Source organism: Protopterus annectens, chromosome 10.part0 (assembly GCF_019279795.1).
Source record: "Protopterus annectens isolate FY-2018-M chromosome 10.part0, PAN1.0, whole genome shotgun sequence".
Lineage (NCBI taxonomy): Eukaryota > Metazoa > Chordata > Ceratodontiformes > Protopteridae > Protopterus > Protopterus annectens.
The window spans coordinates 1010621137-1010638692 of NC_056744.1; the positions used below are offsets into that span (position 1 = coordinate 1010621137).

Here is a 17556-nt window from a genome sequence, read left to right on the forward strand (position 1 = left end):
GGTAGGTTGAGAGTTGGCCCAGTAGAAGGAGAAGAAAGGAGGATAAGCTGTGGAGTAGCTTTATTAAGTCAGCAGTACATCAAAAATGTGATCTTTATACCAAAACACCAGCAAATGACATTACATACTTGTTAAAGAGCACGGGCTCAACATACATAAAGATTATGCAATCTGAATGAAATTAATACAAATACAACACACTACCAAGGTCTAGTCATCATTCTACACAGTCTTAGAATGAATAGAAATGTCAAAACATACATATGACACATACCTGTTCTGTGAAGGAAGATGGTGACTGGGTGGAAGAGGAGAGAACAGTGAGGGGATATTTAGTAATACATTCTACCACAGTGACCCTCCCACCCTCTGGTCAAATTATAACAGAGAGTATCAGTTTATATCCAGTACAAGGCAATTAACAGAGAGGTGCAAAGTAGAAAATGTTTTCTTTCATTTCCTGAATTCAGAAACCAGGCAGCTGGGGTGGGGGGTGAAGTAACTGGCCCATACAGTGTAATCTATTGGTCAAGATGAAGGACAGTGGCCAACTTTTTCCAGTATAGGGCAGGCACCGTATTTGTCTAGTTGAAGTTAATACACAGCAAAGTTCTTCAAATTAAACTTGCTTGCAATGTACAATGACAAAATTCTCAGTGAAAGTCATTTGGAAGTTAGGCCTTGTGGCAGTCTGCAGTGAAGCTTTGTGTATTTTTTGCTGTAGTGAACCATTTTTTCTCTTAGAATCTTATGGAATAGATTTAATCTGAATTCATCAGCGAAACCAGATTGATGCTGAGCCTGGTTACATATTCTGTACATTGTGACTGCACTATGCATAAAAAATAAACTCTTGATATGATGCAGCTCATAAAACTTTTATTCTGAATTTGTCAAATGAAAGTAACATTGCACAGTTCAGCCGTAAGTGCAGGGGGCAGCATCCATCTATGCCACCAGTGGGCTTGGTGGGCTTGAGGGTTGTTATGGGGACAGCATGATTTTCTTCTCTTCCCTAGAAGGAGGGTGCAAGCAGATGACCTCTAAATGGCCAGCCATTCAGCATAAACTGTAGGACGTACTCCTTATGCTCCACTTATAATGGGTGAAAAGTGGCCAGTTTATGCTTATCACCATGATGACAGTGCATGCCACTACAGCTAAAAGAAAAGGAGTTTCTGGTGTATTTCCCTCAATGTATGATGGCAGATAGGAATGGGTAGGTCTGCAGAGAGTGTGCATATTAAAGGTGTTTAAAGTAATATGGCAATCATGCACCAGAAGTTTGGGTGAGAGATATCATGAGCAAATGACTTTTACACAACAAAAAAGTGATAAAAAATTACATTACACAGAAACATAAATCATGGTTATTTCAAGAGAACATAGATTTATTATTAAAATCTTTAACGTTTTTATTACCCAAAGAATATATTACTGTAAGCTCTATTTTAGTGTGTTAAATAAGTTGCTGGTGAACTTGACCCATCTGTTTAGTTGATGATTTTTCTATGAACACCAGTCTTCAGTCATCAGCATGAACTATGCCATCACCATCTATTGATAAGCAGTTATAGATTGCATACCGCAGTTTCTCTTCACACACCTGTGCACTGAAAAAAAAGAAGAAAAGCTGTGTCAGTGTCCTGCATTAGCACATAACAGAATAAATAACAGGAGATTAATGCCTTTATTTGCGTTTGTTAATCAGAGTAGAGAACTTATCTATATGGACCTTGAAATGCAGATCATTCCAAGAAAATGAAGTCACACCAGGCTTTCAACACATTATAACCTTTGCAAAATAATAGGTAAGCTTCATCAACATTTTACATGTACGGACAAATTATTATTGAAAGTGATGAATACCGAATTGCTTTACATTCTTCATTTTTTATATTTCTTTAATTTGTGCTTTGATACTTGTCTTAAATGATTTTTCTGCTTTAAGTCATGAGTCATGTTAGACTGCAAAGACTAACTTAATTTTGTACCTCAGTAAACAACCCTTACAAAAGTCATTGTAATAGCGGCCACCCACTTCTCTTGGTTCTACAGAGGTGCTGCTTTTGGTACTGACATGGAGACTGATCAGAATACAGATATTGGGTTGGCATGACTGCATATTGTTGTACACACACACACACACACACACACACACACACACACACACACACACACACACCTGATGTGCATCCAGGGTATTGCAGCAGACAGGATTACAGGAATAACGCCCACAGTGGGAAAGACTAAGTGCCCCAGTGACAGCCACCCTTCTCTCTGGAGAGAGCCATGGATATAATTCCAAAACTTGAATGTTCTCTGGTGCCAAGAAGGATGGACTTTGTAAGATTTCTTAATATATATATATGCCATTGTGAACATGTCATTGGCCGTTTTCTGTATATAAACACAGTAGAATAATTAACTGTCTCCAGTGCTTTAAATCTTACTGTATCCCTTTTTAATAGTTACAAAGTGATTTCACCAGCTAGTCATTTTTAAATGCTAGCATCCTAGTAGTAAGGTCTCCTGGCAGCCCAACATAGTGTGCATACCAATTCCCAACATAGTGATCATGCATAACGTCCACAAGGCCCACAACATATAAGAACTAGAGACAATCCCTCTACCAGGAAAGAAAGGACTAATTCAACTGCTCCAGAAATATCCCTGCAATAGTTTCCTAACATAGTGATCATGCTTAACGTCCGAGGTCCACAATATAAAAGAACTAGAGACAACCCCTCTACCTGCAAAGAAAAGACTATTTCAGCAACTGCTCCAGAAATATCCCTGCAACAGAGTATGTTGTCTTCAGCTAATTAAGCCGCTCTTGGTCTTTCATAGAATAGGCTCACTTGGCATGCACACTTGCTGGACGCTAGTAACAAGTCTATCCTACCCAGATCCTGGCCCCTACAACCGCATTTACTTCTAATAACTTCCCAGACTGCTACATTGTAGTTTTCATATCTTACTCAGTCCAGTTACAGACTGTCATTGCTAATAGCAGGATCGGACAGGTTTCTAACCATAATTGACTTATCTGTCCCTTTCCTACCTGGCCGATAGTTTTTCTTGGGCTAAGCCACCTGCCTCATGGTTTCAGCCTGCTCTATTCACCCTTTGCTTCACTCGGGCTCACTCCACTCCCATACCCTGCCCCCATTTCTCACCCACCCCGACTACACCTAAACTTATACTTACCTAAAACCACACCCACTTTCCACCAACCAATCCCAACACAACCAAACACACCTCCTAATTATATCAGATACTCCCTGTCTTCTTAAAGTACCAGCTTCATTCATAGCACTATCCCAGATCCTATATTCACAATATTACACCTACAAACTCTTTTAACATGATAAGTTTAAGACTTACTCTACTCCATTTTACCTCCAGCTCCTTGCTACTCCTATTATATACTTTATCCTCTTATGGCACTCCCCTTTATCTAACCAATTCTCCACCCTGGCATACCACCACATATCAAATGCAACAAAAATCTCAACAGTACCTTATAACTCCCTCCATCTTCCACACCACTACCAAAGACTACCACACCCTCAAATACCTCCCACAGCTAACTAAATCCCCAACCATGCTAAGATTCACTAGACTCTTAAACAAGCTCAACAAACTTTACCATCACATCTCCAAACAACTAAGTCTTGCAGGTAACATTCATCCCAATCCTGGTCCCACCTCTACCCAGTTTACTCCACCTAACCCAACACAACTGAACCTTGCCCAAATCCACCATAGAACCAAATCATCCCTCCTCTTGCTCAATTTAAATGTAAGGCATATAGCCAAACAAATCAACATGTGCTATTATCCCACTATTACACTGATATAGTCACAATAACAGAACCATGGCTAAAACCAACTACTGACAGTAATGAAGTCAGACCCCCAGGCTACAATATCCTATGAAAAGACAGAATAAGCAAAAATGGGGGAGGTGTAGCCATCTTATACAACAACCACCTCTCTCTGCACCTCCTTAACCCCACTATCCCTGACATTGCAAATGCTGAATTCATTCTAGCTAAATTAACTATAAACTCCAACAAGTACCTTAACATTATAGGGGGATATATACCACCAGGCAATAATATTGCCACACTTGAAAACCTACTACAATGGTGGCCTTCATCCCTCCCCCAAGAGACCATCATCATGGGGACTTTAATACTGATTGGCTACTTTGCTCCTCCACAACCCCAACAACCCACATCAATCTGTATGGATTCACCCAAACAATGACAACTCCCACCCAGACCGACAAAACCCCTAAACGCAACTCCATACTAGACTGGATTCTAGTTAACTCTCCCCACCTATCATCCCACTCAAGCTGTCTACCTGACAACCTAAGCAATGACTCTCCAACCTGTATCCTTAGAGTACACAATTATCCAACACAACAAACCACCTTATGAACTATTAGGAACAGAAAGAATTTTAATCCTAACAACTTTATCTCAGCCCTACAAAATTGCTTTTGGGATCATCTCAAACAAATGCCCCAAAATGAAGCAATATTCTCTTTTAACACCTCTCTTGATATTCTCAACATTCCCACTCCACCAAGAAACCTTAGAGTCAAAGCCAACTATGCACTCTCGTTAACCAAAGAAACCAGATCCCTACTCAAAGCCAGAGACAAAGCCTGGTCACAGTTCTATAAGAACAAATCCAGTACTACTAAAAAACATTTTCTTGAACTCTGAAATAAAACCAAAAAGCTAATTAAAACAGACAAATCCAACTTCTACCAAAATATCCAAACCAAGTATGATAAGAACCCTCAAAAGTTCTGGACTGCAGTAAATAACTTATTACACCCAGGGAAAGTTAGTACTGCTACTCCAAAAACAACTAATAACCATGAAAATGTAGCTAGCCAGTTCAACACTTTCTTTACAGAATCCATCCAAACTCTAGAGAATAACCACACTAAGACCAATCCCACCTCCCCTGAACATGATTACAATGTACCCTCACAAAACCTCACCAATCAATTCAAACTACACCAAGTCTCTACCAGTTACATCAAAAAAATACTGAAAAAACTAAAACCCACCACTCTAGCAGTTGATAACCTCCATTCATAATTTCTGCAAATAGCAGCAGAAACTATCTCCTATCCAGTAGCCATACTCATAAATAGATCAATAACTGAAGCATACATTCCCACTATCTGGAAAATCTCTCACATTCTACCCCTTCGCAAAGGAGGAACCTCTTCTGAACTTACAAACTACCACCCAATTGCCATTCTTTCACCCCTGTCCAAAGTCTTTGAAAGAGTAGCACACACTCAATTCATGGACTACCTCTTCTCACATAATCTTCTATCTCACACCCAGTATGGTTTCTCTCCAGCTCATAGCACCACAACAGCCCTACTGTCCTTTACTAACATAGTTAACCAACACAGAAACAATGCCCAATTTGTATCAACCTTATTCCTTGACCTGTCAAAGGCCTTTGACATGGTCAACCACAAAAAGCTCATTAGCATCCTTACCTCCCTTAATCTCAGCCATACCACTACTACATGGTTCCAAAGCTACTTATCTGACTGGCAACAAGCAGTTCGTTGTCAATAATCCATCTCCCACCTCCTCCCAGTCACCTTAAGAGTTCCCAAAGGTTCCATCCTTCGACCCCTTCTATTCTCCCTCTTTACCAACCACCTTCACTCTGCCATCCCACATGCCACCATAATTCAATATGCAGATGACTCAATCCTGATCTGCACTGCCTCCTCCCTCAACATCCTTCAAACTATAATCCAAAACTGCTTCCTGTCTGTAGAAGCCTGGCTAACCAACTCCCAGCTTATACTAAATCCCAATGAAACAAACCTCCTCTTCTTCTGCCCCATTAGGACTACCCCCCAACCTTCCACATTTACTCCAAAAACAAAACCTTGATCACCCCAACTGACCATACCAAACTCCTAGGGGTCATAATTGACAACAATATAAAATTTGATCTCCATATAGACCAAATCATCAAAAAAGTACATAAAAAACTTGGCTTCCTATTTAGGAACAAGCAATTTCTAACAAACACCACTAAAGTAACCATTGCCAGAACCCACCTGCTATCAACACTCCTCTATGCATCCTCAGTCCTATCCAACCACCGTAAAACTGACCTTGCTAAACTGGAAGTCTATTACAATAAAATCTTTAAATTTACCTCCAATGCATCTTACAAATCACATCACTGCTTATCCCTCAAACAGCTCAATTGTCTCAAACTCCCTCAATTCCTACTCTTTAATCAGCTAACCTTAGCCCATAAAATTCTCCACCACTCAAATAAAACACCAGCCCTCAAAGACCTCATTCAACCTTACTCAGCTTCAAGATCCCTCCGCTCTAACAATAAACTTCTGCTACAAGTTACTAAAGTAAAGACCTCAGCGGAAGAATCCCTTTTCTCCAACTATACATACATCTGTGCTCTGGAATGCCCTATCAAACTCAATAGTGACCATTCCCTCATCTAGACAATTCAAAATACTCCTAAAAACACAACTTGCAAACTCCTGTCTCTGTCCCTGTAGCCCCCTAGGATAGCCCACTTCCACATACCACTCTTTTCTGCTAACACACCTTCTAACCCTTGCTTAAATGATTTATGACCAGTTCTTGAAGTTATAAACTGAATGCTCTTTGAACCTTAATGACAATTATGTATTTATATCAACTGTCAATTTACATATCTCTGCATATGAATAGTACTTTGTATATAACTATAAGATCTGCTAGCCATTATTGCTACAGTTGCAATGTCTAATACTTTTTTATTGTCTTTATTATTATGACTATAAGTTCTACTTGATGTTATATCTATGATAACAGTGTTTAACACTGTTTTATTGTCTTTGTTATTATGAAATACTTTAAATTGTTAACATGTGAAACTGTTGTTATGTGGCTATATGACTTGGAGCTTATCTCCCCGGGCCTCCACTGAAAAAGGGCACATGTCCAGTTGGACTTTCCCGTTAAACAAATGTAAAATAAATAGTCTGCATTATTTCGGGTACGTAGGCTTAAACTGTGAGGTTATTATACTTAATTTAACTATTTTCATATCTGCAGTGCATGAGAAGCCCTGTATAGTTATGTGTGCAGAATAACACAGTTGGTAATGCACAATAATTTTACAAGGATGGACAAAGCAGTTCTGAATATATATGACTTTATATCTGAGTGACATCACGAAGTTAGCCAACTTAAATAATCTCAACAAAGTGGAAAAGAAGTATGACCACCCCTGGACAGTGGCTTTGCCAGTAGCTGAGCTCTCTGAAGTGGATGTTGAAGGTAAAGTAAGGCTTTTTACTTTAGCCCCTGGATGTTCAATTTCCCCACTGAATGGAATTGTGTTGATGTGATCTGTGACGAAAAGAGGCTTGAGCAGTATGTTGGGTGGTGACCCAGAAAGTAAATGCAAACTGATGTTCTTTGAATTCTGCACAGAAGTACTTAGTATAACTTTTTTTATTGTTAGCTCAATATAGAAAGTTATGAAGTAGGAATTTAGAATATGTTCTGTAAAAGGATTACTTTTCCTTTGACAGTTTGACTTTTTAATTGGATGTCAGTAGTTACACAACTCTGAGATGGACTTTGTAAACAAAAATGCATCCTTTCTAATGAAATACGACCTCAGTAATATTAGGTTTGCCTGTAGAAGAAGCTCACATGATAAAACTGTACCCCTATCAGGATCCCATGTTTCTATGTTAACTTCAGCAAATATCACCAGTGGTTCACCTTATCAGATCTGAAAAATACTCATCTTTAGACATGCCAGCATAGAAATGGTAAGTAAAATAAAACATTTAACTTATTTGTAGCAGTATGAACTGTGGGTGGCCACGGTGGTGCAGTGGTTAGCATTATTGCCTCACAGCAAGAGGTTCTCCGGTTTGATCCTCGGCTGGGGTGCCTTCTGTGCAGAGTCTGCATGTCCTCCCTGTGGTTGCATGGGTTTCCTGTGGGTGCTCCGATTTCCTCCCCCATCCCAAAGACATGCTGTAGGTGGATTGGACACTAGGGTTACCACCTGTCCCACTTTGCGAGGGACAGTCCCTCTTTGGGCAGTTGTGTCCTGACAAAAAATTTAAAAAATGGCAAATGTCCTGAGATTTTAGGACAAAATTATTTCCTATATTTTATGTAATAGTTGCATAAAACAGTTATTCTGTATCTAAAATACCGAAATGTCATAAGAAACAGAATAAGCAACTAAAATTCTATAAGAATAAGCTTTTATTTAGGCAAAAAAATTACGTTCTAACATTTGTACTGACTGTGGGTATGTGTCAGCCTGTAAAATCTGATGTTTGTACCAAAAATGTCCCACTTTGGCCATTTGAAAAGGTGGCAACCCTATTGGACACTCCAAATTGGCCCTAGGTGTGTGTGTGCATGTGTGTGCCTTCCGTGGAAGGTTGGGCGCCGGGCTGGCAACTCAACACTGTAAAACTCCACTGTCAATTATGAGCAGAGAGGTGATCTGCTGTGGCGACCCCTAACCGGGAAAAGCCGAAAGAAGTAGCAGTATGAACTACAAGAATAGTTCATTTTATTATTTTAAAGATAAGTTGCTTCTTGCAGCCATTGAACCCAGTATTAAGTAAGGACTGTTAAATAAAAGGGCACTTTTTGAAAAGAATGTTTACAGATCAAAGCAAAAGAAGTGAAAGAATGAGCAAAGTTAATATTGTTTGAAATATTCAGTCTCCTGATGTTTGACTGTTGATTATGATACAACTCAATCATATTGGACAAGATGGCAGAGAAAGTTTAGCTTCAAATATAATTACATATAAAAAGTCTACAAACCTTTTATAGCATATGGCTGGAGAGAAGGTTTATAAAGTACATGAAACCATGCCAGAGACAGATGACACGTTTGCAGATATGTAGAAAATACTACATAAACAATTACCTCAAGAAAATTTTACCTTTTTTGAAAATCTCCTTTATTAACCATGATGCATCAAAATAACATATAAATTGCACTGAAATACTCATCACAAACATTTAGAATCTATTCCAAACTGATAAGTACACTTTTTGCAACTTAATTTGCACTGTGCTGTATTTATACATTTGCTTATTATTTATAGTGGTGTTGTATTGTTTCTGTCCCTTGTTGTCTCCACTGTGTTTTCCACCCACCCTCCCTGTTCTTGTTTTGGTGGTAATCTTGGTGGCTTTGAAACTGCCCGCCCCTCTTGTAAATTTGTATTTGGATACTCCTTCTGGGCCCATCTCATTTGCTCACTCAACTGAGTGCAGTGAGATTATATTCTTCTTTTAGGCACTCCTACTGTGTACAAAGAAAGCATTTGGGAAGGACAACCCCTGTAGCCTCTTAATCCTGCTCTGTGCCCTCCTTCAAAAAAAAAAAAAAAAAAAAATATATATATATATATATACTTTATTCAGCTATTACTGTAACTGTCTTAGTTGCTGTTCTGCATGCTATCTGTTCAGTCGCTCTTACTCTGCACTTATTATTGCTTGTTAGTAGCCTTCTAATTTAATGCCTTCTGCACTTGTTTTTTTAGTCATTTGTTAATTTAATTGCATTTAATTAAACTGTATTTGCCGTAATGTTGCTACACATGTGTGCTAGCCTGCACTGCATTTGAATTGTATATACTGCTGTTTTAGCTGCTTTTCTTTAAAAAAAAAAAAATTCTAAGCTTGTTTCCTGCCTTTCCTGTAACTAGTCTAGTCCACCAGGACAGTTTGTAAGCTCCTGAGCCCCCCCCAAGCTTGTCTGTGTTGGAGGGAAGCCTTCTAGCTTATCAGTGGGAGTGGTAAGCACTAGATAGCCTATCTACCACAGGAGGAGAGGATTCTGGACCAGAAATTATAGTTTTTTTGGCCATTTGGGAAGCTTTTCCATCTCTTTCAACCTTCTGATTTAAAAGCCTGTGTTTGCACTTGTTTCCAGCCTTTCCTGTTACTAGCCTAGTCCAATACAGATTTGCTGTATCCAGGACTCTTTGTAAGCTTCTGAGCTCTCCAAGCCTTTCTGTGTTGGAGGGAAGCCTTCCAGTTTATCAGTGGGAGTGGTAAGCATTAGGTAGCCTATCTACTACAAGAGGAGTGGTCCTTGGCCCAAAAATTGTAGCCATTGGCCGTTTTGGGCAGTTTTCTTCCATCTCTTTCAACTTTCTGGTTTGAAAGCCGCACTTACGCTTGTTTCCCCTGTTGTAACTAGCCTAGTCCAGATACAGAGTTGCTGTATCCAGGATTGTTGGTAAGCTTCTGAGCCCCCCAAGCCTTTCTGTTTTGGAGGGAAGCCTTCTAGCTTATCAGTGGGAGTGGTAAGCACTAGGTAGCCTATCTACCACAAGTGGAGTGGCTCCTGGCCCAGAACTTGTACCTTATTGGCCGTTTGAGCAGTTTTTTCCCCATCTCTTTCAACTTTCTGGTTTAAAAGCCGCATTTACGCTTGTTTCCCGCCTTTCCTGTAACTAGTCTAGTCCAGATACATACTTGCTGTATCCGGGACTGTTGTAAGCTTCTGAGCCCCGCAAGCCTTTCTGTGTTGCAGGGAAGCCTTCTAGCTTATCAGTGGGAGTGGTAAGCACTAGGTAGCCTATCTTCCATGGGAAGAGTGGGTTTTGGCCCATAAATTGTAGTTTATTGGCCATTTAGGCAGTTTTCCATCTCTTTCAACTTGCTGGCTTAAAAGCCTGTGTTTGTGGTTGTTCTCCATCTTTCCTGTAACTAGTCAAATCCAGGTATAGATTTGCTGTATCCAGGACTCTTTGTAAGCTTCTGAGCCCCCCAAACCTTTCTGTGCTGGAGGGAAGCCTTCTAGCTTATCAGTGGGAGTGGTAAGCATTAGGTAGCCTATCTACCACAAGAGGAGTGGTTCCTAGCCCAGAAATTGTAGCTATTGGCCGTTTGGGCAGTTTTTTCCCATTTCTTCCAACTTTCTGGTTTAAAAGCCACACTTGCACTTGTTTCTCACCTTTCCTGTAACTAGCCTAGTCCAGATACAGAGCTGCTGTATCCAGGACTGTTAGTAAGCTTCTGAGCCCCGCAAGACTTTCTGTGCTGGAGGGAAGCCTTCTAGCTTATCAGTGGGCATGGTAAGCACTAGGTAGCCTATCTACCACAAGAGGAGTGGTTCTGGCCCAGAAATTGTAGTTTATTGGCCGTTTGGGCAGTTTTTCCATCTCTCTCTACTTTCTGGTTTTAAAGCCCATGTTTGTGCTTGATCCCCACCTTTCCCGTAACTAGTCTAGTCCAGGTACAGATTTGCTATATCCAGGACTGTTTGTAAGCTTCTGAGCCCCCAAGCCTTTGTGTTGGAGTGGAGCCTTCTAGCTTATCAGTGGGAGTGGTAAGTACTAGGTAGCCTATCTACCACAAGAGGAGTGGTTCTTGACCCAGAAATTGTAGTTTATTGATCATTTGGGAAGCTGTCCATCTCTTTCAACTTTCTGGTTTAAAAGACCACATCTGCACTTGTTTCCCAGCGTTCCTGTAACTAACCTACTGGAAAGCACTAGAAAGCCTTAAACTGATACAAGCCTTCTAGCTTAAAAGAGAGTCTTTGGAGTGATTAAGTATCAGTTTTCTGTATTTTCTTGCTGTACTTAACTGTTTTCTGCCTAAACGCTGATTTTCCAGCATTTATTGTGATTTAAAAGCTTGTTTTTTTTCACATATTGTACTTATTTGACTGCCTGCACTTTTAAAAAGTCATTTTTTGTTTAAATAATTTGTTTAACTGTGGTAAGCTACACACTCAAGTAAGATAGCCTTTTCTGATCACTTGTAGTCATCCAAAGCTGTTTTAAGTGTACTTTTTATTATTTTTGCTTTATCTTTAAAAAAAACAAAAAAACCCCCAAAACATTCCTTGTTTCCCACCCTTCTAAGCTAGTATAGTCCAGTTTTCAGGCTAGTGCTGAATTCAGGGCTGTGTTACAAGTTTCGGGGTTGCCCATACCTTACTTGGATGTAGGGAACTTTATCTGTTCACCTGTGAGAGAGGGGAACTTTGAGCAGCCATCTGTCCCTGGAGGAGTGGTTCCAGCCCAGAAGTTAGTAGTTTAAAAAACGCGTTTGCACAGTTTTGCGCGCTGGGCAGCACCGGTTAGTTATGGTTAAATTATTCCTGGCTCCACTGTCTCCTCTTCAGTATTTCCCTTGAAACTAGTGTAACTCTCAACCTAAGCACTCAAAAAGCACCCTACAGTCCAGCACTTGCTCAGACCTAATAGCAAGCACTAATATACCCCGACACTTGATTGCTCAGCAGGGCAAGGCTCTTTATCCACCCCTCACCAACAAAGCGACTAAGCAGCTCACTCTACTATTCAGGCATGACCAAAGGGCAACTTCATGTGTACTCTCCAGTCCAGCTGGTGAACCCGGGTATCCTGAGGCAATGTTACAACTGCCTCATGTACACAGACAACCCTCTCCTTCTACCACAAAACACTAACACATGTGAGATATGCAATTATACAGCCAAACTGGAGGCAAAGGTCTCTCCACCCAAGACTTGAACAGACAGTTATGAGGAGAAGGTTAACACTAGCACCACACCTCCAGCCTCACATAGACCTACTAAACCAGCACTGGCAAAAAATACACTTAAATACACTAAATCATACTCGGAAGCTCTAAATAAAAACCTGAAAAAGCATCAGAGAGCTCCAAAGCAGACACCCAAAAAACCTGCACCTCCCATCACAAAGCAGACAACACATAAAACACAAAATCAATGTGCTGTACAATCACAGCCATTAAGTAGAAATAACAAACCTAACACACTAGTAATAGGTGACTCTATAGTCAGGCACACTGACATCCCACTCACTAGGTTGGACAAGGAGAAGGTTACTGTTAGCTGCCTGTCGGGAACAGTAATCCGCCACATAACACAAGCACTCAGGTCACTCCAGAACTCCAGAACAAGTGCAAATATGACTCTGTCATTGTTCATGTCGGTGTGAATGACCTGAGATGTACCTCCTTGGACTACATAAGCGCACATAAGGCAGCTGTTTAATCTCAGCCTTACCACAGGATACGTGCCCAAGGAGTGGCGTACGGCAACTGTGGTCCCACTCCACAAAGGCGCCTACGGACCCTGGTAATTACCGCCCCATAAGCTTAACAAGTCTAGTCTGCAAAGCTATGGAGAGGATCATAATGGAGCTCATAAACAAAGATATAGGGGACTTGCAGACATTGGACCCGACCCAGTTTGGCTTTGTCAAGGGAAGATCATGCCTTTTGAACTTGGTGACTTCTTGAAACAGTCACCAAGGCCATTGATGAGGAAAGGCAGTCCATACAGCCTACCTTGACCTTGCAAAGGCTTTACTCAATACCCCACTCGGTATTGTAGAAAAACTTACCAGCTTAAATGTAAACCCATATGTCACAAGATGGGTTGCAAACTGGCTTAAGGACAGAACCCACAGGGTTAGAGTTGCTGGCGCTGTGTCAGACTCCAAGCCGGTCACAAGTGGTGTCCCACAGGGGTCGGTCCTGGCCCCCTATTGTTTGGCATCTACTTCTCAGAAGTACAGGCCAACATGGGAGGACTTTGGCTGACAAAGTTTGCAGACGACTGCAAACTGGGTGCCATAGTGGAAAGTGCATCGGACACGGATATCCTTCAGAAGGGACTCACGGAAACAGATAGCTGGTGCCAGAGCCATGGCCTGAAGTTAAACGCCAAAAATGTATAGTTATACCCTTCGGGAAAAACAAGGTAACCCCAAGCTACCATATAGGTGGCAATCCACTAAGCACAGAAGAGGTTATCAGGGACCTGGGGACCCAGGTTGACAGTGGCCTTTCTTTTGACACTCACATTGCTAAAGTGGTTAGAAAGACCTTCTACATTGCCCACCTGATCATGAAGGGATTCACATCCAGATCTAGTGAGGTCATTGTTTCCCTGTACTCTTCACTTATCAGACCAATGATCGAGTACAATGCCCCATTCGGGATGTATCTCACCCGACATCTGCAGCAATTGGAGAGACCCCAAAAGTTCCTCACCAAAAGGATAAAGGTACTCCAAAATCTGTCATATGTTGCCAGATTGAAGAAACTCCAGCTCTATTCAGTCGAATACCGTCTGCTCAGAGGTGACATGTGCCTGACATACAAGGCCATGTCCAACCCGGAATTAATGGACATGCTCCACCTCAAAAAATCCAAATCCACCAAAACCACTAGAGCAAGCGACTTAAACCTTAGCACGGCTATAAATAGGACGTGCTGGAGGGATAGATTTATCACTCAGAGACTCCCTATGCTGTGGAATAAAATCCCGGTCCATGTGAGGCAGAGCACCTCGCTGACTCTGTTCAAGAGAAATCTAGACCTGTGGATGGGAGATCGTAGGTTTACCCCAGGAATCATATCTGTGTCACTGCTGGACAGAGGCACAACATACTAATGGGCACAGTATTTTTTCATATAAGGGGTGGCGTAAGTCACAAAAATTTGGGCTAGGCTTATTGGCTAGGCTTATAAATGCCTTAGGGCAGATAGCCTAGTATAAACCTATGAACCTATGAACCTATGAACATGAAAAGAGACATGGAAGAGCTCTCTGATCATGTAGCCCAGTATGACCCTGACCCTGAGTAGCGCCCTCTGATCATGTAGCCCAGGAGGTATGACCCTGACCCTGAGTAGCATCCTGCCCTCATCAAGAATGATACCTCAGTATAAAGAAAAAATTATTAATTTCAACAACTGGCTAAGCTTCTGGTGTCCTTCAAAGGGGATCCAGTGTGTGTCAGCCTGGGATGACATACTCAACAAGCCGTGTTGCTTCCCAAGAAACGGCTTGCACCTGTCACCCCTAGGCTTTCAAATACTGTCCAAGGCTTTTGCTGCCCCCATAGTGCCTTTTTTTAGGCAAGGCTCAAAAGTCAAACCCACATCCATAAACATCACAAATAAAAAAATGAGGGTTATGCTACTCAATGCCAGGAGTTTAAATCTCAAAATGCATGCACTCTAAGCTCTCCTCAGTATGGAGAACGTCGACATCTGTGCAGTAACTGAAACCTGGTTCAAGGCTCCAGAGAGCACGCCAGCACTACTGGGCTACAACTCATACCACACATTTTGGCCACAGAACACGGACCGAAACACAAAAGGAGGGGGTGTATCCATATTTATCAAGGATACCTACACTTCCAGGTTAGTGGAGCAGTATGATACCTCTGAGATCATCCATGTGCAACTAACATCGGGCAAATCTGCAATGCAAATTGTGGCCTGCTACAGATCACCCTCCATGACTCAGGACCACCACTCCACCTTTCTGGAGACACTGGTAAATATGAAGGTCCTACCAAACACCCTGATATTGGGTGATTTCAATTACCCTACCATTAACTGGGAAAACTAATTGAGTACAAACTCCCAGGCTCAGCGCTTCCTGGAATTTATCAACTAAAATGCCCTGGATCAGCTGGTAAACTCCCCTACCAGAGATGAAAACATATTGGACCTGGTCATCACCAACATGGGCGACTGGTGTTCCGCACTGGAGGTCAACCTGTCACTGGTTAGCTCAGACCATAAACTAATCACTCTGGATGTCCACACCCCACCACCACCACCAACCAAGGAAACCACAGTGAAAAACTTTTCTAAAGCAAACTTCACCTTACTTAAGACAGAGGTGGTAAGTTTCACAGCCCCCACGCTAAAGGATAACGCTGGCCAAGATGCAGAATCCTTTACAAATGCACTCTATGAGCACCTACAAGGATGCATGGATCATGCCATCCCTAGCAAAACCAAGACTCACTCCCCTAAGAGAAGGAAGCCAGTCTAGTGTGCCCCTGCCATAAACAGGTTATACAATAAAAGGAGGAAACTAGTTCAGAATAAAAAGCAAATCCCAAGAAGGAAAGACATCCCTGATCAGTATCAGTAAGAAACTAAGGTCCCTCATAAAATCATCCAAGGCTAACTTCGAAAGAAAAATAGTCAAGGATTTGAAAGATAATCACAAAGACTTCTTTTAGCTATGCCAAGAATCTAAGGGGCAACTCGCAGATATGCTCTGAGCTAGTGCAAAATAGCACAAAATATACTGAACCTACTGATATTGCCAACATCCTGGCAGATAGATTCAGTGCAAACTTCACCCCCTCTCACCTCCAAAAGGGCCCAAAATAATACCAGAAAAGTGTAGTGTCCCAGAAATCACACACGCACAGGTGAAAATAGCCCTTTCAAAAGCAAAAAACACAGCGCCAGTGGGGCCAGATGGTGTCCCAGGATGCGTCTTGCATGAACTACAGAATGAGCTAACCCCCAACCTAAACACCCTATTCAACCTCAGCCTCTCCACAGGCTATGTGCCCATAGAATGGCACACAGCAATGGTTATTCCGCTCCACAAAGGAGGGGCCACAACTGACCCTGGTAACTATCGCCCCATAAGCCTGATCTGCAAGGCTATGGAGTGCATCATCATGGAACTCATTAACAAAGACATTGGGAACCTCCAAACACTTGACTTGACCCAGTTCGGCTTTGTTAAGGGCAGATCATGCCTAATATACCTGGTTGACTTCTTTGAGACAGTAACCAAGGCCATAGATGAGGGAAAGGTGGTTCACACAGCCTAGCTTGACCTCACCAAGGCATTCAACACCATTCCTCACTCAGGTATTACAGAAAAACTCACCAGCCTGAACATAAACCCCTACATCACAAGATGGGTTGCCAACTGGCTTACAGACAGAACTCACGTGGTAAGAATAGCAGGCTCCATGTCTGACTTTAAACCAGTCACAAGTGGTGTCCCGCAAGGCTCGGTCCTGCGACCCCTACTGTTCAGCATATACTTCTCAGAAGTACAGGCAAACACAGGAGGGTTATGGCTAACAAAGTTCGCCGATGACTGCAAACTGGAAACCATAACTGACTGTCCGGCTGACACGGACATCCTCCAAAAAGGTCTTACTGAGACGGACACCTGGTGTCAAAGTTATGGCCTCAAGCTAAATGCCAAAAAATGCATAGTCATCCCATTTGAGAAAAACAAAACACCCATGAATTACCACAAAGGTGGTAGTCCCCTTAATACAGAAGAGGTAATAAGAGATCTGGGGACCCAGGTAGATAGTAAGAAAGCCTTCTATGTGGCCCATCTAATTACTAAAGGTTTGCATCTAGAAATAAAGAGGTTATAGTGCCCCTCTACTCAAGAAATAAAGAGGTTATAGTGCCCCTCTACTCGTCACTCATTAGACCCATCATAGAGTACAATATCCCATTTGGGATGTAACTCACAAGACACTTCCAACAGCTGGAAAGACCACAAAAGTACCTCACCAAGAGGATTACTGCCCTCAAACATATGTCATATGCAGACCAACTGAAAAAACTCCGGCTGTGCTCACTGGCATATCGCTTACTCAAAGGTGATCTCTGCCTGACTTACAAAGCCATGTCCAACTCAGATTTGAATGACATGCTCCAC

The 17556-nt window shown here is 41.8% G+C and overlaps 1 protein-coding gene across 2 annotated transcripts in view; it reads right to left on the reverse strand.

Moving 5' to 3' along the window:
- Positions 1 to 1364: 1364 nt before the first annotated feature.
- LOC122813452 (E3 ubiquitin-protein ligase HECTD3-like) overlaps positions 1365 to 17556 on the reverse strand; it is a 726610-nt gene continuing 710418 nt past the window's right edge. For both annotated transcript variants that reach the window (XM_044085768.1, XM_044085767.1), the window contains one exon: positions 1365 to 1613. In XM_044085768.1, coding sequence (XP_043941703.1) covers positions 1526 to 1613 — 88 coding nt within the window. In that variant the 3' untranslated portion in view covers positions 1365 to 1525. The remainder of the gene's footprint in view (positions 1614 to 17556) is intronic.